At 46.1% G+C, this 23198-nt stretch overlaps 1 protein-coding gene across 3 annotated transcripts in view; it reads left to right on the top strand.

Annotated features, from left to right (window-relative positions):
- GLB1 (galactosidase beta 1) overlaps positions 1-23198 on the top strand; it is a 90902-nt gene that overhangs the window by 18001 nt on the left and 49703 nt on the right. For all 3 annotated transcript variants that reach the window (XM_032648559.1, XM_032648560.1, XM_032648561.1), the window contains exons 2-9: positions 4547-4716; positions 7040-7190; positions 7909-7969; positions 9216-9310; positions 14150-14330; positions 16887-16945; positions 18375-18496; positions 18583-18623. In XM_032648559.1, the coding sequence (XP_032504450.1) occupies positions 4547-4716; positions 7040-7190; positions 7909-7969; positions 9216-9310; positions 14150-14330; positions 16887-16945; positions 18375-18496; positions 18583-18623 (880 nt within the window). The remainder of the gene's footprint in view (positions 1-4546; positions 4717-7039; positions 7191-7908; positions 7970-9215; positions 9311-14149; positions 14331-16886; positions 16946-18374; positions 18497-18582; positions 18624-23198) is intronic.

Raw genomic sequence — 23198 nt, forward strand, 5'->3', positions numbered from 1 at the left:
GTATTGACTCACATCCTGAGGATCTGCTGTGTAGGACAGTTCTGGTACCAAGTGTCTTAATTTGGGTTCCTCTAGAAGTAAAACATGAAACCAGGGCTGGAGTGCAGGTGATCTGGGAAGCGGCCCAAGAGGGACAGATTCTCACTCTGGGCAACACGACCGTGATTCTGCCAAGGTCTCCTGGAGAGCAGACGGAACGTCTCCCGAATTGCCTGCCTAAAAGAGGAGGGTGGGGCTTCCCTGGTGGCGCAGTGGTTGAGAGTCCACCTGCCGATGCAGGGGACACGGGTTCGTGCCCCGGTCCGGGAGGATCCCACATGCCGCGGAGCGGCTGCGGCTGGATCCGTGAGCCATGGCGCTGAGCCTTCGCGTCTGGAGCCTGTGCTCCGCAATGGGAGAGGCCACAGCAGTGAGCGGCCCGCATACCGCAAAAAAAAAAAAAAAAAAAAGAGGAGGGTGCAGTTATCCACTCCCACTGGTTGAGGGCTGCTCCGAGGTGCGTGGACTCCCCCCGACACCTGGGTTCCTGGGTGAGCAGGTGCCCGTGGCGTGTGGGTGGGAAGACACAAAGACTTGACGGGTGAGCTTGAGATGAGACACTGTCAGCACACTGTACACTGAACTCGCGCGGGACTATCCACAGGAGCTGACATAGGTGTGTTTTTTTGAGGTTTCGTTTTTTTGTTTTTTTAATTTTTTGGCCGCATCTCGCGGCATGCGGGATCTTAGTTCCCCGACCAGGGATGGAACCCGCCCCCCCTGCAGTGGAAGTGCGGAGTCTTAACCACTGGACAGCCAGGAAGTCCCCAGGTGTGTTTTAAAAAACACCTCTTGACCTTCTCTTTATTCTGTCTCAGAGGTCTTACCACAGTGGCAAGAATAAGTCATTACTCTCAGGATGTACATAATATTTCATCATGTGTGTGTATGTACATTCATATGCAGTACACATACCATAGAAACCATAATTTATTTCATCAGTCCACTTTTTAAGTTTAACCTTTTTCCAGTTTTATTGAGAAATAATTGGCATACATCACTGGATAAGTTTAAGGCGAACAGCGTGATTTATTTACATGTTGTGAAATGATTACCACAATAGGTTCAGCTAACACCCATCTTCTCATACAGATAAAGTAAAAGGGAAAGAAAGAAAGAAGAAAGGAAAAAATTTTCTTCTCCTTATGATGAGAACTCTTAGGATCTACTCTCTTAACAGCTTTCCTGTATATCCTACAGCAGTGTTAGCTATAGTCATCATGTTGTACCTTACATCCCTGGTATTTATTTACCTGATAACCAGAAGTTTGTACCTCTTTTTTTTTTTTGGCTGTGCCACGCAGCATGTGGGATCTTAGTGCCCCCACCAGGAATTGAACCTGCACCCCCTGCAGTGGGAGCGCAGAGTCTTAACCACTAGACTGTCAGGGAAGTCCCTGGAAGTTTGTGCCTTTTGACCACCTTTCTCCAATTCTCCCTGCCCCTGACTCTTTAATTTGTGTCAACATTTTACTAGGAAAAAACTCAGGAGGGTGGAGCCCCCTCCACCAGGGCTCACAGTTTCCTCTGCCTGTGTCGCCCATCCCCTTGGCTAACTCTTCCTCATCCTGGGGCTCGGCTTAGACCCATTATTCTTTTTTTTTTTTTTTTTAGATGTTGGGGGTAGGAGTTTTTTAATTAATTAATTTATTTTTGCCGTGTTGGGTCTTTGTTTTTGTGCGAGGGCTTTCTCTAGTTGCGGCAAGCGGGGGCCACTCTTCATCGCGGTGCGCGGGCCTCTCACTATCGCGGCCTCTCTTGTTGCGGAGCAGAGGCTCCGGACGTGCAGGCTCAGCGGCCATGGCTCATGGGCCCAGCTGCTCCGCGGCATGTGGGATCTTCCCGGACCGGGGCAAGAACCCGTGTCCCCTGCATCTGTAGGCGGACTCCCAACCACTGCGCCACCAGGGAAGCCCCAACCTGGTGGTTTTATCCTCATTTTGCTCTGTAGGCCTCACTATGTCGACTCTTGGGTTTCTTCCTTGCTAGACAGAAGCTTCATGTGGTCTGTGGCTGCATCTGTTGGTTCCCCTCTGTTATTACCCAGCACATAGTAGGTGTTTGTAATATTTGCAAGTGCTTGTTAGGTTGATGTTTGGGCTGGATTTTGAGGTTGTTTGAATGCAGGGGTGCTCTGCTCTGTGGGACAAAGGCCATATTCCACCATCTGCCCAGATCGTTTCTCTCCAACGTCATCTGCTTTTCCAAATCCCTTCCCTTAGACAAGCGAACTCCAAACAGCCCTTTCCTTTTCCCAGTTCTGCCCGAAGTTGCTCACTCCCTTTCTACCTGTACAAACAACTTCCCCAACATATGGGCCACCTTTGAACTCAAAGAACTTGTGGGAAACCCTTATTTGACATAATCATATACATGCTGTGAGATGTTTTCAAAGTCATCCATTGGGGCACCTAGTATAAGAAATCATGTGAGTTTCTTGCTTTTGAGTAGCAATTAAAGCGTTGTTTGGAGATATTAAATTGACACTCTGGCCTTCTAAAAAATGATTCTTAAATTATTTGGTTTTTTTTGTTTAGCTTTAGTAACTCACATACAGTAAAGCTTTCCAGTTGCCCCTAAGCAGTCTCCTGGCGGCATGCAAGATCTTTAGTTCCCCGACCAGGGACTGAACCCGGGCTGCCTGCAGTGGAAGCTTGGAGTCCTAACCACTGGACCGCCAGGGAATTCCCACAGTCACAATACTTTATATTTGGATTTCAGGCCAAGTGTGATCTAGGACCTTTGCTCTCATTGATGTTTCCAGATATGGCTTCAAAGGCAACCCCCAAAGCTCTCATGGACTGTGATGCTGCTATGAAAAAGAGATTTAAAAAAAAAAAAAAGCCTAAAGATGCGCAAGGAATCTTACCAACAATGGAGGACACTAATTAAATGGTCTCTTGTAGCCCTTGTCCTGTTGGAACCTGAGGTCTATTGCTGCCTTTTTATATCCACCAGAGGGCAGTGTTCTATTCTGCCTCACAGTCGGCCTCCCCTTTGAGGTCTCCCCTTTCTTTTCTTTTTCTTTTTTTTTTTTCAATTAAAAAATTTTTTTTGGCCACGCTGCATGGCGTGTGGGATTTTAGTTCCCTGACCAGGGATCCAACCCAAGCCCCTGCACTGGAAGCACAGAGTCTTAACCACTGGACCGCCAGGGAAGTCCCAGAGGTCTTCCCTTTAAAATCCTAGCATTTCAGCTCCTGAAGTGATCCCCAAACTGTGTTTCTCAAACTTTGATTTGACTTCTAGAAATACATCTTGGGCTTCCCTGGTGGCGCAGTGGTTGAGAGTCCACCTGCCGATGCAGGGGACACGGGTTCATGCCCTGGTCCGGGAAGATCCCACATGCCGCGGAGCAGCTAGGCCCGTCAGCCATGGCAGCTGAGCCTGCGCATCCGGAGCCTGTGCTCCGCAACGGGCGAGGCCACAGCAGTGAGAGGCCCGCGTACCGCAAAAAAAAAAAAAAAAAAAAAGAAAGCATCTTGATTAGTTGCTAATAGAAATACATCTTACATCTCAACCCCACAGAGAAATACAACCATATGCAACTCTATATATGTATATATAACAAAATTTCATAAAATGACCCTTGTTTTCATAGAGAACAGACCTGTGGTTGCCAAGCGGGAGGGGGTTGGGAGAGGGATGGAGTGGGAGTTTGGGATTAGCAGATGCAAACTATTATATATAGAATGGATAAACAACAAGGTCCTACTGTGTAACACAGGGAACTATATTCAATATCCTGTGTAAACCATAATGGAAAAGAATATGAAAAAGAATGTATATATGTGTACAACAATCACTTTTCTGTACAGCAGAAATTAAGACGACATTGTAAATCGACTCTACTTCAATAAAACAAATTTTTAAAAAAACACTTGTCTTTACTCTGCAATACACTGATATTTCTATCCTCTTTCATTAAAAAAAGTGCCAATCATCACCAAGTTGAGTTCACAACCTACAAATTGGGTCGCACATATTGCCTTAGAGTTCATTTAGTCTGGCATCCTGCATACTTATGGATGAAGAGATGCAGGGTTAGAGAGGGATGCTCAGTCATTGTGGGACTCAGCGCAGCACCTAGGATAAGGCTTCAGGGCTTCGGACTTCTGATCTGTTGCTTTCAGCACAACGGCATTCCTGTTGAGGGACACCCAGAGCTCCGGCAGGTCACAGCCATGGGGTCCAGGGTATGTGTGTGTGTGTTCCAGCCCCAGCACACTGAGCTTCGCCACACCTTGCGAAGAGTCCCCTGCAGCAGGGTTTTCTCTTTGGGCATGTAAATTCTGCAGCTCACCCACTGATTGTCACATTGGTGCCGGCCTCTGGAATCCTGCACGTAGCTCCTCCATGCCCTGACTTAGCAGTGGTTTGCTTTATAGCCCAGAATCAAGAACGTACACAAGCTAAGAGGGTAGGGAGTCAGTTGCCACTGTTGAAGCGTCTGCTTCTGAGATGCGGAGGGTGGAAGTTCTCATGTGGTTCCGTCCTTGCTCTGTAGAACGCCTCCCAGAGGACTTTCGAGATTGATTACGGCCACAACTGCTTCCTCAAGGATGGCCAGCCCTTCCGCTACATCTCGGGAAGCATTCACTATTTCCGCGTGCCCCGTTTCTACTGGAAGGATCGGCTGCTGAAGATGAAGATGGCTGGACTGAATGCCATCCAGACGTAAGTAGGAGGGCACTGGGCTCTCACCTGGGCCTGGACACCCACCCCTGGAGGGAGGGTCCAGCTGCATCTCTCGGCGCAGCTGTTTCATTGCTCAGAACGGGGAATAGCATGGTCTGGGGTCCCGGGAGAGGCTAGTCATGGGCTTGAGTGTCCCTACTTTAGACAATTAACTACTTCTTCCAACCTTGAACTTTGTCACCAGAAATCATAAAGTGGATATCAGCTTGAAAGGGCAAAGGGAAGTAACAATGGTTGAGCGTTTACTGTGTGCAGGGCACGTTACATGGATGATGCCATTTCTCCAAGGTCACCCTTCTTGTTTGCAGCTGGCGAAACTGAAATTTGCCCAGGCACATGTGTTTGGACAGAGGTTCTGCTGAGATTTGAAGATAAGGGTGTTGGTAGGCAACCATAGCTCCTCTCAGCTCCTAGAGGGATATGCCTTGTTGGGTAGATTCCTGAAACCTAGTTTGTCTTTGTGGTTCTGCTGGGGTGATTCCATGGCCCAAGGTTACAGAATTTTACCCCAGAACTATCTCTCCTTATCTCTTCTGCTGTTGTAAAGTGACTAATTGAGAAGGAAGTTGGGGTGGCTGGCCACTTTGGTTTCTGCATTGTTGTTGTGGATTGCTGATAACTCTTCAAAGATAAAGGGTGAGAAAACCCAGCGGCAGATTCCTGGGACAGTTAGGAAGAATCCCACTTGTTTTTCTGGTTCTAGGGCCACTGGGACATGTCTGTAGTTTCAACACCAAGTTCTGGGAGACCAAGACTGTTCCAGGGAACCCTGAAACCATGGGATTGTGGAAAAAAAACACAAGCCAGGGGTCATCAAAGACACCTTTGTGATGGCAGTGGGTGGCTTCATATTTAAAGTTGTGTCCCAGGGCTTCCCTGGTGACGCAGTGGTTAAGAATCCACCCGCCAGTGCAGGGGATATAGGTTTGAGCCCTGGTGCGGGAAGATCCCACATGCCGCGGAGCAACTAAGCCTATGTGCCACAACTACTGAGCCTGCGCTCCAGAGCCCACGAGCCACAACTAGTGAAGCCTGCACGCCTAGAGCCCGTGCTCCGCAACAAGAGAAGCCACCGCAAGCAGAAGCCCGTGCACCACAACGAAGAGTAGCCCCCACTCGCTGCAACTAGAGAAAGCCCGCACGCAGCAATGAAGACCCAACGCAGCCAAAAATTTAATTTAAAAAAATTAACTTTTAAAAATAAATAAATAAATAAGTTTGTGTCCCATGCTGCAGGCAGCCCGAGGAGCTGGTCGGAATTTTATTTTTTATAAATTTATTTATGGCTGCATTGGGTCTTCATTGGTGCACACAGGCTTTCTCTAGTTGTGGTGAGCGGGGGCTACTCTTCATTGTGATGTGCAGGCTCCTTCTCATTGCGGTGGCTTCTCTTGTTGTGGAGCATGGGCTTTAGGCATGTGGGCTTCAGTAGTTGTGGCATGCGGGCTCAGTAATTGTGGCACGCAAGCTCTAGAGCGCAGGCTCAGTAGTTGTGGCGCCCGGGCTTAGTTGCTCTGTGGCATGTGGGATCTTCCCGGACCAGGGCTTGAACCCGTGTCCCCTGCATTGGCAGGCGGATTCTTAACCACTGCGCCACCAGGGAAGTCCCAGAATTTTTGTTATTTTACCTCCTTCGGGCTATTCCTGACAAAATCTTTTGTTAGGAGGACACAGGGCTTGGAGGTTTTCCCATTTTTATTGAAAAATATTTTTCAAAACATAAGTATGGGGCTTCCCTGGTGGCGCAGTAGTTGGGAGTCTGCCTGCCGATGCAGGGGACGCAGGTTCGTGCCCCGGTCTGGGAGGATCCCACGTGCCGCGGGGTGGCTGGGCCCATGGGCCGTGGCCGCTGAGCCTGCGCGTCCGGAGCCTGTGCTCCGCGATGGGAGAGGCCACGGCAGTGAGAGGCCCGCATACCACAAAAAAATAAATAAATAAAATAAGTATGCCTCTTATTACTTTAGCACAGATATTTTCATTTTTCCTAAGCCCTTACACAGGCATAAGTAATTTTTCCATAGCAGTAATTTGTGTCCATGAACTCTGTCCTTTTTTTTAAGTCAAGCATTAAATAGGAATGGGCGTTCTTTGAGGGTCATACACTTAAAAGTGTTCCCCACAAGTTTGATTCTCTTGGTAGCTGCTGTGAAAACTCAAAAGAAGGCTTCTTTTCTGCGAGTCTGCCTTAGGAAGATGTCTGTGTGTCCTGCGGGTTTATAGTTCTGCAGACTGTTCAGAAATTCATGTAGGACACCTGGCTTTTTGAGCTATTTCCAGGAAGGGGCTGTGTGTGTCTTGGCAGGTACGTGGCCTGGAACTTCCACGAGCCCCAGCCAGGACAGTACGAGTTCACAGGGGACCACGACGTGGAGCATTTTATTCAGCTGGCACATGAGCTGGGACTGCTGGTCATCCTGAGGCCTGGACCGTACATCTGTGCGGAGTGGGACATGGTGAGTGCGGCTAGACCTGCCCTGCCTGCCTGGTGTGCGGTCAGGCAGGGATCTGGAGGCAAGTGAACTAAAGCGGCGTTGGTAAGTCTCTAATTCCAGGTAACACGGGCCTGTGACTGAGCAAACCCAGTTGTCTTTTACCTTGAGCAGTGCCCAGGCAGAGAGGAGCAGGGAGGGGTCACAAGGCATGGGTCCTCCTCTTGGTGGTCACGTACAGAAGTCAGTTTCCTCATCTGTAGAAAGAAGTTCATGGTGTGACCTCTGTCTGCCTCACAGGGTAGTTGTGAGGTTAAGTGGAGGAATCTGTAGAAAAGGCTTTGATTCTCAAAACATTGCATTCATCTGGAGCCTGTGCTCCTCAACAAGAGAGGCCGCGACAGTGAGAGGCCCGCGCACCGCGATGAAGAGTGGCCCCCACTCGCCGCAATCGGAGAAAGCCCTTGCACAGAAACGAAGACCCAACACAGCCAAAAATAAATAAATAAATAAATTTAAAAACAAAAACAAACAAAAAAAAAAACATTGCATTCATGCACAGTGATCTTATTTTTATTATGTTTACAATTTCTAATTGCCCTGAAAGTTACAACCCAGAAAGCCCAGCTCAAATACCCCTTCTCCATGACATTTTTCTTCTCTCCCCTCACTGCTAATAGTAATTTCTGTCTCCCCTAAGACCTTATCATGGCCTCTTCTTCCTTTTTTTTTCCTCTCCTAGGGAGGATTACCTGCTTGGCTACTGGAGAAAGGATCTATTGTTCTCCGTTCTTGTGATCCAGGTAAGTTGTTACAGATGTCGTAAGAGAATTTAAGAAAGCTTAGATAATTTATATCAGAAGAGTCAGGTATTTCAAAGGCTGGGGTACTCCTGGGCGAATGCTTCTGAAAGTTTAGCAAAAGTGTGAGTGTTCCTCATGCTCCTCCAGATACTGAATGTTTTAGGAAAGAAGGATTATTTGAACAACTTGACCAGATCTTGCTGATACCCTGGTAACTCTTTGAGTTGGCACTGGGCCCTGTTTGCGGTTCACTGGCTGATTTTAATGCTTTCTCTGCCTCTGTTCTTAGAATACGACATGGCTGGTGCTGACTCCCAGCTAATCAGCAAAGTGAATCAGCTATACATATACATATCTCAACTCTTTTTTAGATTCATTTCCCATATAGGTCATTACAGAGAATTGAGTAGAGTTCTTAGCTGCATTTCTGTCTTCTGAAGGCTTCAGTTTCTCTTGGTGATGAAGCTGGTCATAAAAGCAGCTAACGCTGATTAAATTTGCTGTGTAAAAGGCTAGTATATTATGTTCTATATGCATTTCCTTCTTAGTGTACTACCCTCACATTTTAAGCTCTTAGTATATTAGTGTTTTTCCACATTTTATCTCAGTTAATCCTTACAGCAACTTTATGACCTATGTACTCTGTTATCCCCATTTGACAATGTAAATGTATAATTGATTAGAACTTAATTTTTAAAAACCTCAACTGTGACAGAGAGGACACATCACTCAGTCATTCAACAAACATTGGTGGATGCCTCCTGTGCTGCAGGCTTTTTGTCTTAATGGCAGGGGCAGATACCAGGCATACTGGTCCTTGTCCTCTCAGAGCTCCACTGAGGAGACAACTCTCGGCAGGACAACTTTTTTTTTTTTTTGGGGGGGGCGGTATGCGGGCCTCTCACTGTTGTGGCCTCTCCCGTTGTGGAGCACAGGCTCCGGATGCGCAGGCTCAGCGGCCATGGCTCACGGGCCCAGCCGCTCCGCGGCATGCGGGATCTTCCCGGACCAGGGCACGAACCCGTGTCCCCTGCATCGGCAGGCGGACTCTCAATCACTGCGCCACCAGGGAAGCCCAGCAGGGCACTTTTAGCAGACTTTTAGTGCATGTAGCGCCCCCCATTTCAGAAAGTGGTTGTTGAATCCAGTCTGTTCAGTCTCTGCTGCCAGCCCCAGGGTAAGAGGCTGTGTTGTGTCTCTTTGTAGAAAAAGGCGTGTGATGGTGTTAAACCTGGTTGTCTTCCAGATTACCTTGCAGCTGTGGACAAGTGGTTGGGAATCCTTCTGCCCAAGATGAGGCCCCTCCTCTATCAGAACGGAGGGCCGATTATAACAGTGCAGGTAACTGCAGAGAGGAGCCTGGCCGGGTCAGGGGAGGTTTCCATCCATCCACATTATATATAGGAACGAAGCAGACATGAACCTCATATGTCTATTTCTTTCTCTTTGTTTTTCTTTTTAATTTTTAAAATTGAAGTATAGTTGATTTGCTATGTTGTGTTAGTTTCAGGTGTACAGCAAAGTGGTTCAGTCATATACATATATATGTATATATATTCTCTTCCAGATTCTTTTCCACTCTAAGTTATTACAAGATATTGAATATAGTTCCCTGTGCTATACAGTAGGTCCTTGCTGTTTATCTTCATATGTCTATTTCTTTAAGAGGCAGTGCCACAGATGGTGCTTTGATTTAAATTGCATTCTGGGGAGGCATTACCATTTTTGAATGCTTGCTGTGTGAGACTGCTGGATACCCTACAAATGCTATTCAGTTATTCCAACCACCATCTTCAAAGAGGTTAAAGTGACTTGGCCAAGGTCACGCAGCTGGCAAATGTTGCAGCCTGGCTCCTCCCCGGTGCCACGTTGCCTTCTGGCCACAGGGATGCAGCATGGACTGACCCACTTTGGCGTCTGCACTGCCTAGGCCGTCAGTTTCCATGGGTGTGGAAAGAGGATGCAGTGAATTGGGGCCACTGTGTTTTCTCTCCCACTTCCTGCCCTCACTTTCCTTCTTCCATGTGTTTTTCACTTTGCAGTGACTGGTAGATTGTGAGGTATATCACGTGGCAAGAATTTTTCAAGTGAAAAATAGGTACACTTGACCTGCGATGATTTTTGATGTTTGTAAAAATACTTCGGTAAAACAAAACCATGTCTGTTGGTCATTTACCAAGGGTGCTCTGATTGCAAAGAATACGTTATGTAAAACTGGCTGCATCCCGGACCAGCAAGGGGGTGCGTGCGGTGCTCCCTAGGGGAGCGTGGGCCAGATTTCCTTCTTGTGAACAGCGCTGTGGAGTGTTTGCAGGGACGGTCATTGTGGGGAGGGAGCCTGGCCATTTCCATGCCCTTCAGATATGAGAGGGCTGGGCTGGCCAGGGTGCCCTGCGTGGTGGAGAGAGGCCAGGCTGCTACTCCCAGCGGGGTGTACTGATAGCACTCACTGCCCCTCACCTGTCCTGAGTCTGTACCAGTTAAGCTTACAGGAGCCCATTTTCCTGTATGAAGATTTCAAGGCTGAAACTGGGTGTATCTGCATAGCTGGGTCTTCTTCCTTTCTCTTGATCTCAGGTTTTCCTCAATTTCCCTTGCTTTTTAGTCTCTGCTTCTGCCGAAATCACTTTCAATTTTTGCTGACGGCTTTTCTGTACCTTTTGGTTATTGAAATGCACCACAATGTCAGCAAATATGAACTGTGCAAGGGAGAGCAAAGTTGACTGTCTTGGGGGGAATTTCCTCCTGTGTCCATCCCTGGCAACCTCAGGTGACTTGAACTTGACCGTGGATCCTGCCGGAGGACTCAGCTTCCTTCCTCTCCCTTCCCCCCATCACATCTCCACCTGCTAAAATCCCACCTAATCCTTTTGCCCCTTGATAATTAGGAGTGGAGGCCTTCCACCCACAAATTTGCTTCATCCAATTTGTGAGGTACTCATCATGAGGGATGAGCCCTGTTTATACCTGCTGTTTTGGAAGAGGAACAACTGAAAACGTCTGCAGTGTTTTGTTGCTTTATCAGGGAGCTTACAGGGTGAGATAATTATTCTAGAACAAAGACCTGCAACCTGCAAACCTGGCCCTCTGCCTGTTTTTGTAAATAAAGGCCACTGGCACATGACCATGCCCGACCATTTATATATTGTCCGGGGCTGCTTGTGAACCAGTAGTTGAGACACAGACATATGGCCAAAAAGCTCCAAATATTTACTCTCTGGCCCTTTATAGAAAAAGTTGGCAAACTCCTACTCTAGAAAAATCAGCTTTCCTCTGAGGCTAACTGCAACTTCGTCTATGAGTCTCAAGCCCTTTTCTGTGTGTTTCTCCTCTTACCTCCCCCGCCTCCACACACACCTCTGCTTTCCTCTCATTGGCAATGATAGAGAACTTGACTGTACGCTTTATTGCCAGCTTTCTGAGCACTTACCAGGTGCCAGGTATTGTGCAAAAGCCCTATTCATGTATTGGCTCAGTGAGTCCTCATACAACCCAGTGAGGTAGGTACACTCACCTCTTACAGACAAAGAGACATTTTACGGGTGGAGCCACCTGGATAAGAAGAGGCAGAGCTGAGGTTTGCACAGGGACTCTTGGGCCTCTGATGCCTGTGACCGCAGCACAAGGCTGTCTTGCGAATGTTGAGCTTTTCTCTTTCTCTAAAAACCTAACCAAATTAGGTATATGCATTTATTACAATCCTGTTTAAACTACAGTCCTGTATTTTATCTTAATACAATGATGATAATGGATAAATAAGATTTGAAAGAGTAAGTGAAAATCAATGACATTGGCTTGGGGCGTGGCCAGAAAAGAACGAGAGGTGCAGAGGCTCTGGGCCCTCTTAGTTGCTAAAGCCGACCCTTAAATTTAGCTCTGAACTTCTTGGCAGCCAGATGATGAAGGAAGACACAGCCATTTAAGTAGCTCTTAATTAAAGAGGAGAAAAAAGAAAATGAGGGGGACAGTACCTTGCCAGTGTTTGCAAAGCTTTTCTTAAGACTTATTTCAATTATTTCCAAAGGGACTTCTGAGGCAGTAATCAGAGTATCAGAATCAGTCATCCAAGGGGAGTTTCCTGCTCTGTGTGAGTGGCAAACACCTTCAGTTGCAGGATGGCTTCATGACCTGTGAAGCCCTTGATACTGGCCTACTACTACCTGTTTTGCTTCTTCTTTTTTTTTTTAAATTTAATTTATTATTATTATTTTTTTGGCTGCACCTCGCGGCATACGGGATCCTAGTTCCCCGACCAGGGATGGAACCCGCGTCCCCTGCACCGGAAGCGCAGTCTTAATCCCTGCACCTCCAGGGAAGTCCTTGTTTTGCTTCTTTTTAAAATTACTTATTTATTTATGGCTGCATTGGGTCTTTGTTGCTGCACATGGGCTTTGTCTAGTTGCGGCGAGCAGGGGCTACCCTTCGTTGCAGAGCATAGGCTCTAGGTGCACAGGCTTCAGTAGTTGTGGCTTGCGGGTTCTAGAGCACAGGCTCAGTAGTTGTGGCACACGGGCTTAGTTGCTCCGCGACATGTGGGATCTTCCCGGACCAGGGCTTGGACCCGTGTCCCCTGCATTGGCGGGCAGATTCTTAACCACTGCGCCACCAAGGAAGGCCTGTTTTGCTTCTTGAACCCATAACATGAAAGTATAGTCAGAGGGATTCTCGCTGAGAAAACCATCGTGCGTTAAACCATTTGGGAGGAGGTGCTTTGCAGATGATGATGGTGGTGTCTAGTTCTTCTACATCACTCCCTACTCCCTTCCCACTCCCTGACTCTGTCCATAGGCTTCATGGAGCTACTAGCAATTTTGCCAACAGCATACTTCTTGCAGGAATACTCTCTACCTCTCCCGCTTCCCTGACCAGCGAGTGCCTTTCTGTCTAGAGCTGCCTCGGGCAATCCCTCCGGGGAAGCTTCCTTAACCATCTCTTCCATCCACCCTCAAACTGGGCACCTCTTTTCTGGAGGCTCACAGTTTCTTATGCTCATGTTCAAAGGCCACATATCCCTAGGATCACAAAAATTTGTTTCGCGTTGTGTGCAGGTAGAAATTGTTATGTGTGGGAAATTTTTAAATTTTTGTAAAATTGTGAAGTATACCACACACACATTAATGTGCAATAATGAAGCATTATGATGAGAACAGCCACAGAGTGACCACCCAAGATGGAAAATGGTACGTGGCCAGGACCCTGGAAGCTTCCCAGGTGTCCTTCTTAATGACATCCCACCTCTTCTCACTGTTCTGACTTTCGTAGCCATCAGCTTCTTGCTTTTCTTTACACTTTTACCAATTATGTGCACATCAAGACTTGATAGTTTGGTTTTGACTATTCAGGAAATTGTTTTCTATTCGGGAAATTGTATCGTGTGTATTTTTCGGTGTCATGCTTCTTTCACCAACCTCTATACCTCTAAGATTCTTTGGTGTATTGGATTTTCTGGTGTATCTGGTGTATAGGAAATAAATGAAGGTCATTCATTTTATTGCTTTAGAGCAATGTTGCTTAACCTTTTTTTCATTGTTGCCCATTAAAGATCCTCTCTAGACATATTTTTCTAATTGCCCCCCATGAAGTTTTAATACCTGAGATATACTGTATAATTGTACATATATCTATACTTTATATGAAAAATAAGGTGTTTTTTTTTTTTAATCCTATAAAAATCAGCTCCCACCTCTTTGGGGATGCTCTCCACCTCATTGAGAATGGACACTTCAGAGCAGGGGTTACCACCCTCAGCACTTTTGTCATTGTACCCAGTAATTCATTGTTGTGGAGGCTGACGATGCAGGATCTCCAGCAACATCCTTTGGCCTCTACCCCCTGAATTAACAGATGATTTTTCTTCATTTTTTAATACTTCTGCCATGGAAAGGTATTATTTATGTAATGTTTAAAGTATCGGTTATGTATTATAGGGGACAATATCACTACAATCTGAAAACTAACACATTGGTTGTTTTCCTTATTTCTGGGAGGTATTAGAAGGTAGGTTTTTATGCTGAGTTGCTTTTTGGAAAATGAGTTTTGAGGACTGAGTGTAGGAGATATTTGGGGATATTACTAAGCCTTGTCATCTCAGAGATGTGCAGGTAGTTTCTCTAAACAAAAGCTTGCCTTCGGATGTTGGAGTCTCCTGATTTCTTTCCCCTCCTCTTTTTAAATTTGCAGGTTGAAAATGAATATGGCAGCTACTATACCTGTGACTACAACTACCTGCGTTTCCTGCAGAAGCGTTTCCACTACCACCTGGGTGAGGACGTGCTTCTGTTCACCACGGACGGGGCGCATGAGAGCTTCCTGCAGTGCGGGGCACTGCAGGGGCTCTATGCCACCGTGGACTTCGGAGCAGGTTGGTGTCTACAGTCACAGAAACCCAGCTCACCAGGCAGGTTTGGGCTTTTTACTCCATCGGTCATTCTAAGCAGCTGTTGTTCAAGTGGCAAGGGCATATCGAGTGAGATTTCCCAGATTTTCCTGTATCTGGTAACTGGTAAAATAGAACACCTGATAATGCACCCCTCCATTGCAGAGATCATTTTATGTCAGCTGAGCTGGCCCTTAGGTCAGGAGCTCCATTTCCAGCCCTGGCGGAGCTGGCTGCGGCCTGGAGTCCTGTTCTCTTAGGGGCTTCCTGCCAGGAGCAGTTCCAGGTTGAGGAGTTCCACCTTTCAGGCTCTGTCTGGGATATGCTGCTCTTCCCTGCTCCCCCTGTCCCCCGAGTCATGGCTGGATGCTCGGGCTGGGTCGTGGCCATCGTGAACTCTGAGGCCAGTCCTGGGTTTCGGGGAACTTACCTGGTACTTCCGTTTTCTTTCTACATAAACTCATAAGGCTGGGAACTGTGATGGGCCAGAGGTGGTTTGGCAGATGCTACAAAAAATCGTCTTCCTGATGCATTAGTGCTGTGTAAGCTGCTGAGGTTCTACACATGAAAGGAGGGCTGGGATGCTTCGGGCTGTAATGACATTAAGAAATCTTCATGTAGGTTGAGAGCAGCTTTCATAAAAGGCATGGCAGCTAAATGCAGTTGTGATCCTGGACTTTTTCTTTCCGTGTTTTTTTTTTTCCTTTGTTGTTGTTATGAAAGACATTATTGAGACAATTGAAATCTTTGAATAAAGCCTTTAGATTACTGTTTTTTATCATTGTATTCTGTTTATTTAAAGAATGCCCTTGCCCTTAGGGGATACACACTGAAGTATCTAGGGGTAAGGGGTCATTCTGTCTGCAAATTATTCTCAAATGGCTCAGAAAAAAATATGTATATTCATATAGAGAGGGAAAACCTGATGAATGTGGTAAAATGTTAACAATTGGGGAACCTGGGTGAAGGGAAGATGAGTTCTTTGTACTATTCTCACAGCTTTTCTATAAGTTTGAAATTATTTCAAAATGAAAAGTTACTGCCCCGCCCAAAAAGACCAGCTCTTCAAGTAGCATAAGGATCCCGCTGTTCTCCCATCTGAGGGATGAGACGCATATCCAGCGTTGCCTTCTCTTGAGAAGGATGTACAGAAAACTGAAGTTGCATTTTTAAAAAGATTCTTCTACCCTACCAACAAGGAAATAACTGGCTCTGAGTGAATTGAGTGTTTCTAGAAACATGGTACGTTGCTCAGAGCATTTGGCGGTGAAATAACTCATCTACAAAGAGCTGCACAGGAAGTGGTGTGCTGGTTTCGTCCTGCTTTGGCACACTTCCCAACACAGTGGTGAAAAAGCACAGTATTTTTCTGTTGGGAGGAACAAATTGAAGATTATTATGAGTTAGTTGTAAGCATTATTTGTATGTAGGGTGACAGCACATAAAAATAATGCTTCTTCTGTGGGTTCAAGGACAGACACTCAAGACCAGTGTGCCTGAGGCAGGTGGGGCTGTGGTAGCTTTATTCATTTGTGTGCAAGAGGGGCAGTGCCTGGGGTCAGATCCCAGGAGAGGCGCCTGAGAGCAGCATTTAAAGATCTGGAAGCTACTGAATGCTTAATAGTGAGAAATTTACAGCCATAAAATAAATGAGATTCCATTCTTTCTTGATCAGCACATTCCCTCCTGAAAGCTGGCCTTACAGAGAAGCCCAAGGCTTGTCCAAGAGCAGGGGGGTTTTGGAGACTTGGCTGGTGTCCCTTTCACGCTGGGACACCCACTGCGGGAACTGGACTGTGCAGTGTGGGGTCAGGGTGTCCTCTGGTCTGGCTGGGAAGCACTGTGCGTGTTCACTGATGTAAAGCAGCCCATTACCTCTCTGGGGAGAAACCCCTTCTCTCTTTAGAGGTGGAGGGGAGAACAGAGTCATGGGAAGCAAGATGAGATACAGGCATCCTAATGGAATATTTCAGAAGAAAAAATTGAGTTCACGAGTGGTCTGGAATGACTGTTGATGTACAAATTAAAATTCAGAGTATACTCCATGATTCAGGGATAAACGTAATTAGAGCACATTTGTCCCTTTGATTTGTTAAGTAAGTGGCAGATATTTGTGCCACTATGGTGTGTATGGCACTGTGGAGCTTACCAGGAAGTATGTTCAAAGCAGGGCTATCCAGTAGGGAGCAGCTAGGTCAACCAGATGTCCGAGTGAGAGAGAGCGAGAGAGCGAGAGCCAGAGCGAGAGGTGTCCAGGTGCCGGGGACACAGAGGAAGCACAAAGCCTGTGCTGTGATCTCCCAAAAGAAAGCAGTCAGGAGAGGCCCGAGCACTGTTCACAGAGGAAGCATCATTCTGTGGTCCCCACGGTCCGTCAGATGGATGGCCCGAGTCCCCACCTAAAGCTAGCTTGGAGGTGTGCAAGCCCCTGGGGGTGTGGGGAAGGGTGGGGGCCTCAGGTGCAAGTCCTACGAAGGAATCTTTTTATTTAACTTCTTGTCATTCCCATGGCTGACCATTCTTCTCCCTCTCATTTTTCAGGTGTCAACATCACAGCTGCTTTCCTAACCCAGAGGAAGAGTGAACCCAAAGGACCCTTGGTAAGAATCAGGCGTGAGGCCTGGGGAGACTGTTTGCTTGTGCTAACTTCATTACCGCTGCTGGGAGAGAGCGATTAACTGCTGCGGAGGGTGGGAATGGATCCTTGGCTTCTCTGAGTCTGAGGTCAGCAGCTGATGGGAGTGTAGAGACTCCCTTCTGGACACATGGGAAACAGCAGAAGCAGTGCTGCTACTTCACACTGAGGCCCTGCACTGGAGCGGGGCAGAATGGGGACCAAAGTGAACATCCCGCCTCCATCAGGCTCTGCGCTTTTGCATACCTCATCGTATTTGGTCATCGTGCCAGCTCTCTTAGGTAGTATCATTGTCTCCATTTTCAGTGAAACTCAGAGGCCATGTCACTTGCCCAGGGTCGTACAGCTGGTGAGTGGCAGGGCCAGGATCTGTGTTCAGGTCTGTGTTTCTTGAAAGCTCTTTGTGACAGAGCTTCTCCACCTTTAGTGTGCTTAGAAATCACGTGGGACTCTTGCTAAAACGCAAACGTTGATCTCTTGGGTCTGGGAGGGGATTGAGATTCTGCATTTCTGACAAGCAACCAGGTGACACGAGGAGGTAGGTGTTGCTGACCACTCTGGGAGCCGCGGGGCTCTGTGACATGCTGTGTAGGCGCCTCGGAGGTGGAGACGGAGGCCAGGTCCTGGCAGGTGTGCTCAGCCCATCAATGATGCAGCCCTCTCTGTGCTTCCCTTCTCCTTGCAGTTGTGGCAGTTGTCCTTGTCACTTGGCCCCGTGTAAGGGAGAATATCCTGTGCTTTCCCCGCAGCAAGTCAGGCTGCCCCGCCTGTGTACCCACCTTTGTACAAAGCAGCCTTTTCTGAACCTGGTCTCTGCTTCGTGAGCCATGCAGAACCCGAGTTCCCAGACTCCGGGTGGAGCTATTTCCTGGAGTCTGAGACAAGAAGTCCCCCGAACACATCCAGATTTCTCTTTCCTTCTATAGATCAAGGGCTTGGCAGGGTCATGCCCAACAGAAACAAACATTAAGTGCTTGGGGCCTGCTTGGCAGAATATTTGGACAAGTCTACCTCACTTTAAGTCAACCTGAGATCTGAAAATCTAGATTCACACAAAGGGTGAATTTGGAGCTACTTATTTTATAAACATTTTGTCATCTGATTCTTTTGCCCAACAAACTTTCCTACCATATTCAAACTGAGGATTGGTTAACAAGATTTTGATGCAGATACAACTTTTCAGGGACACCTGTATTGTCCACACCTGAGACCTGAGTTTAGGCAATGCTATATGGGATGTCCTCATTGGTCCCCCAGCTCCAGGTAAAGTAGTGAATGTCAGCTCCTCTCCCCACCTGTTCCTCGGTAGAGAACCTAGGGCAGTAGTTACTGAGAAGCCCAGCATGTAAAGGTCTTAAGTCTATCCTAAGCTCCACATTCCTTTCTCTTTTCAGGTCAATTCTGAATTCTACACTGGCTGGTTAGACCATTGGGGCCAACCTCACTCAACAGTCAAGACTAAAACGGTGGCTTCCTCCCTTCACGATATTCTTTCCCAAGGGGCCAGTGTGAACATGTGAGTGTTATTTTTCGGAGGGGAGGCTGTTCTCCGTAGCTGTGGGCTCATGGTGAAGTACTGTCTGTTCTCTTGTTTCCTTGTAGGTACATGTTTATAGGTGGCACGAATTTTGCCTATTGGAATGGTAAGAGCAACTTAACATCTATTTGTAGAATCTAATCCTAAAATGTATTTAGTGCTTGATTTTTGGAGGGGTATGCCTATGGACAATTGTTATTTTCTATTTTTGCTTACTTTCTCCCATATTTTCTAATATATAAGAATTGCATATATAACTTAAAAAATAATTTTTCTTTTATTTATTAAGAAGAGGAGAAAAAAAAGAAGAGGAGAGAAATGTTGAATTTACTTTTCTATTGAGAACTGATTTAAAAAAATTGAGTATCCAGGTGTTATGAAATAATCAATGTTATATAAATGAGGCACTGCATTTGATGATTATAAATTACCCTTCTATACTTGTCTGAGATGCTCACAAATCACTTTTTCTTTTAAAATTTAATTCAGAATTTTCATTTAATTTACAAATGTGTTATAGAATCATAGAAATGGAATATTTTTCTTATGTAAATACGAATCTTTCAAAGTTTTCTTTTCTTTTTTCATTTTATTGAAGTATAGTTGATTTACAGTGTTGTGGTAGTTTCAGATGTACAGCAAAGTGATTCAGATATAGATAGATATAAATATATAGATATGTATTGTTTTTCAGATTCTTTTCCCTAATAGGTTATTATAAAATATTGAGTATAGTTCTCTGGCTATACAGTAGGTCAAAAAATCATTCTTCCTTAAAAAAAAATGTAAGAGACATAACTTGTACATTTAGAAGCTATTGTTTTAAATCAAGCTAGTCGGGCAGGTCATAGTCTCTGGCTATAACTTACTTGTTCATATATTCTGGTCTTTTTCTTCTCTTTTTTTAAAAAAAAAACACTTTGTTTTGTTGAGATATAATTCACATACCATAAGATTCATGATTTGGGGAATTTCCTCGCTGTCCAGTGGTTAGGACTCCGCGCTCTCACTGCCGAAGGCCTGGGTTTGATCCTTGGTCGGGAAACTAAGACCCCACAAGGCACATGGTGTGGCCAAAAAAATAAATAAATAAATTCATGATTTTAAAGTACACGATTCAGTGGTGTTTAGTTTATCACAAACTTATGCAGCCATCATCACCATCTAATTCCAGAACATTTTCATTACCCCAAAAAGAAACCTCATACCCAAGAAATGCCCCACTCTCCCTCCTCCCAGCCCCTGGCAACCACTAGTCTACTCTCTGTCTTTATGGATTTGCCTATTCTGGACATTTCATACGAAGGGAACCATACAATTTGTGGTCTTTTGTGTTTGACTTCTTTCATTTAGCATAATCTTCTCAAGGTTCATCTATATTGTACTGTGTATCAGGACTTCGTTCCTTTTTATTGCTGAATAATATTCTATTGTGTGGATATACCACATTTTGTTTATCCATTCATCAACTGATGGACATTTGGGATGTTCCCCCTTTTGGGCCATTATGAATAATGTTCCTATGAACATTATTACCTATGTGTAACATTACCTATGTGTAAGTATTTGTTTGAACCCCTGTTTCAGTTCTTTTGGCTGTACACCTAAGAGTGGGATTGCTGGTTCATATGGTAACTAACGCTATATTTAGAGTTAGAGGAACGGCCACAGTGTTTTCTAAAGCAGCTGCACCATTTTACATTCCTGTATGGCCTATATGGTCATTTTTTTTTAGTAGGAAAAATTATGGTAAAATTCTCTTCATTGCCATTGACTTTTGCAAAGACAAACCATCCTATATTGCTTTTCTCTAAACCTCATTCCCCACATCTCTCCACACCTGCATTTTCCTCTAGGAGTCATTGAGGATGCTTTACAGTTGAGTTTTGGAAGCTTAATTGGACCTTAGTCTCCTGGTGTTAGTAATTAGACACTATCAGCTCTTAATGAAGTTTCTTCTTCAAACTGCTATCTTTTGTGCAGGGCAGGATGGTCAAGGAGAAGACTTTGGTTAAAGTATTATTAACATTATTTTTAGAGCCAAAAAATGGAGATAATGCAAAGTTCAAATGTCATTTCTTAAAAGATAGTAGAGTGCCAAGGTTGGTAATTGAAGTTAGATCAGCCCTGTGTCTGTCTTCCCCTTAGAAACACTTCAGATTTTGTGATGCCTTTTGCATTCAGAAAGTAGGGATTCCTCCTAGCTTCCATCCATGGAACCAAGACCAGTCACCAATCCAGGAATAAAGGCTGATATTGTTTGAAACTTTACAGTTCATGAAACAATTTTTAATATCCTATTATTTTATTGAAAACAATACATACATTTAAAAAATATATTTATTTATTTATTTTTGGCTGCATTGGGTCTTCGTCGTTGGGTCTTAGTTGCTGCGTGCGGGCTTTCCCCAGTTGCGGCAAGCGCGGCCTATTCTTTGTTGCAGTGCACGGACTTCTCATTGCGGTGGCCTCTCCCGCTGCAGACCTTGAGCTCTAGGCGTGTGGGCTTCAGTAGTTGTGGCACGCGGACTCAGTAGTTGTGGCTCATGGGCTGTAGGGCGCAGGTCCAGTAGTTGTGGCACATTAGCTTAGTTGCTCCGCGGCATGTGGGATCTTCCCAGACCAGGGATCAAACCGGTGTCCCCTGCATTGGCAGGCAGATTCTCAACCACTGCACCACCAGGGAAGTCCCAATACATTCTTTTTTAAAATTTGCGTATAATAACTGATTCACTTTGCTGTACACCTGAAGCTAATACAACATTGTAAATCAACTATACTCCAATAAAAATTTTAAAAATAAATAAATAAAATTTACATGTATAAAACTACCACTCAGAAGTTGTCCTTAATCCTGTCCCTTGCCCCTGACCCTGCCATAAATAATACAAGGCTCTTTTCTGCCTCTGTTTTCCCATTTAGTCCTCATAGCAGTCTCATCTGGGCTGGGGATTATGGACCCACTTTACAGATAAGAAAAGCAAGGTACCAAAAAAGTCCACAAGATTCCCATTCAGTTGTTAGAGAGTGGAGCCTGGGCTCAAACTCAGGCCTTGGAAAGCTGGTCACCGCTCTTTGGATAACTCCTTGCAGCCTGAAGCCTGTGTTTCCAACCCCCAAACCAGCCCCTCTGTGTTTGCGGTCCTCTCTCTCCTGCCCTGTTGCCCGGTCTCTTTGCAGGAGTTGGGCGAGGGGGTGAGCAGTCTGTGCTTTTGGCTGCAGTTCTTCGGGCCAGCTTCCCAGAGGACGGCATGGGAGAAAACCTCTGGCTCAGGTGCTCACTGCGTTCCTGCCCACAATAGCTGCCCATGCTGTGCAGATAGGCGCCCACTCTGTGCTCATGTATCCCCACGGGAGCCAAGCTGTCCTCTCCTCCTCACACACCCTGCAAAGCTGAGGAGCGGTACATCCTGCCATTTCTCTTGTCTTCCTACCTCACACTCCCCAGCGTGGCCCAGAGGAGGCTGAAGTCAGCACTGTTTCCCTAGGACACTGCCCTGTGGGGATCTGAAACATCCAGAGGAAGATTCTGCTGGTAGAACTGCACACACTTAGTTTTCCAGTCTGTCCTGTAACCCGTTGGCCAACTTCCCAGCCTGGGTTCCCTTGGCCCGTAAAGTATGTTTCTGGGTGTTGACACTTGTTGACACCCCTTCACAGAGTTCCTTCTCATGCATGGCTCTGCAGGGGCCTCGGGTAAACAAGGCCATGCCTACCACTAGGATGCCCTTGGTCTAGTGGAGCAAGGTCACTGCCACACTGAGCAAGAGGAGGGACCATAAAGGAGAAGGTGAGCTCCTTGCAGCAAGGGATGTGGTTTTTCTTTTCTTTGCATCTCACAGCAAAGGATGTGTTTTAACATAGGTGTTCCCAGAGGCAGGAGAGTAAAAGTAATATGACTGGTTCAATTCAATTGGTTGAGTGGTCCAGGTCTATCAAAATATAGATTCTGTGCCTTGAACAGATTAGACAGTCTTTGGGGGATGACCTGATCCTTGGCCTCCCTCATCTGTCAACCCCGCCACCAGTAGGATCACCCAGGGCGGCTCCATCATTCGTGAGCTGTGGGATCACTCCAAGGAATTCGTTACTAAATCATAGTGAACTGTCAGATTTTGTGCCTCATTTACTTAAAAATTAGATTGGATATAAGATTATCCTAAAATAACTTTATTCTTCCACACACTTGCACTGCAAAGCGCTCTCTGGAGTAGAAGAGAAAGGGGTGGCATGGAGCCTTGCTGGTCTGCAAAAGGCAGCGTCAGTGTCACCTGGGAGGCTTACTTAGAAATGCAGAGTCTCAGGTCTGACCCTATCCCTGCTGAATCAGAATCCCAGGTTGGGCTAAGGAGTGTGTTTTAATGAGCTCTCCACATGACTCTCAGGCCAGGGCAAGTTGTACTGACACAGGGTCGCTGCCCAAATTTGCAGAGTCTCCTATCTGTGAATATCACCTGTGACAAGGCTGGGGCCCACTGGTCTAGACTGTGCCCCTTGGACAATAATTGCAGCGCTGTTTGCTTTTGGCATCCACAGTATTGGCATTATTTATTAGTCTCTGTGGCGGGTCTCGTTCCCTGGGAAACGGACTCTGAGACTGCCTGGCACGAGTTTATTGGGGTGTGCTCCCAGCGGCAACACCAGAGTCAGGATTGGGCAGAAGGAGAAGCTGGGCAGTGAT

The sequence above is a fragment of the Phocoena sinus genome, chromosome 11 (genome assembly GCF_008692025.1).
Source record: "Phocoena sinus isolate mPhoSin1 chromosome 11, mPhoSin1.pri, whole genome shotgun sequence".
NCBI classification, from domain to species: Eukaryota; Metazoa; Chordata; class Mammalia; order Artiodactyla; family Phocoenidae; genus Phocoena; species Phocoena sinus.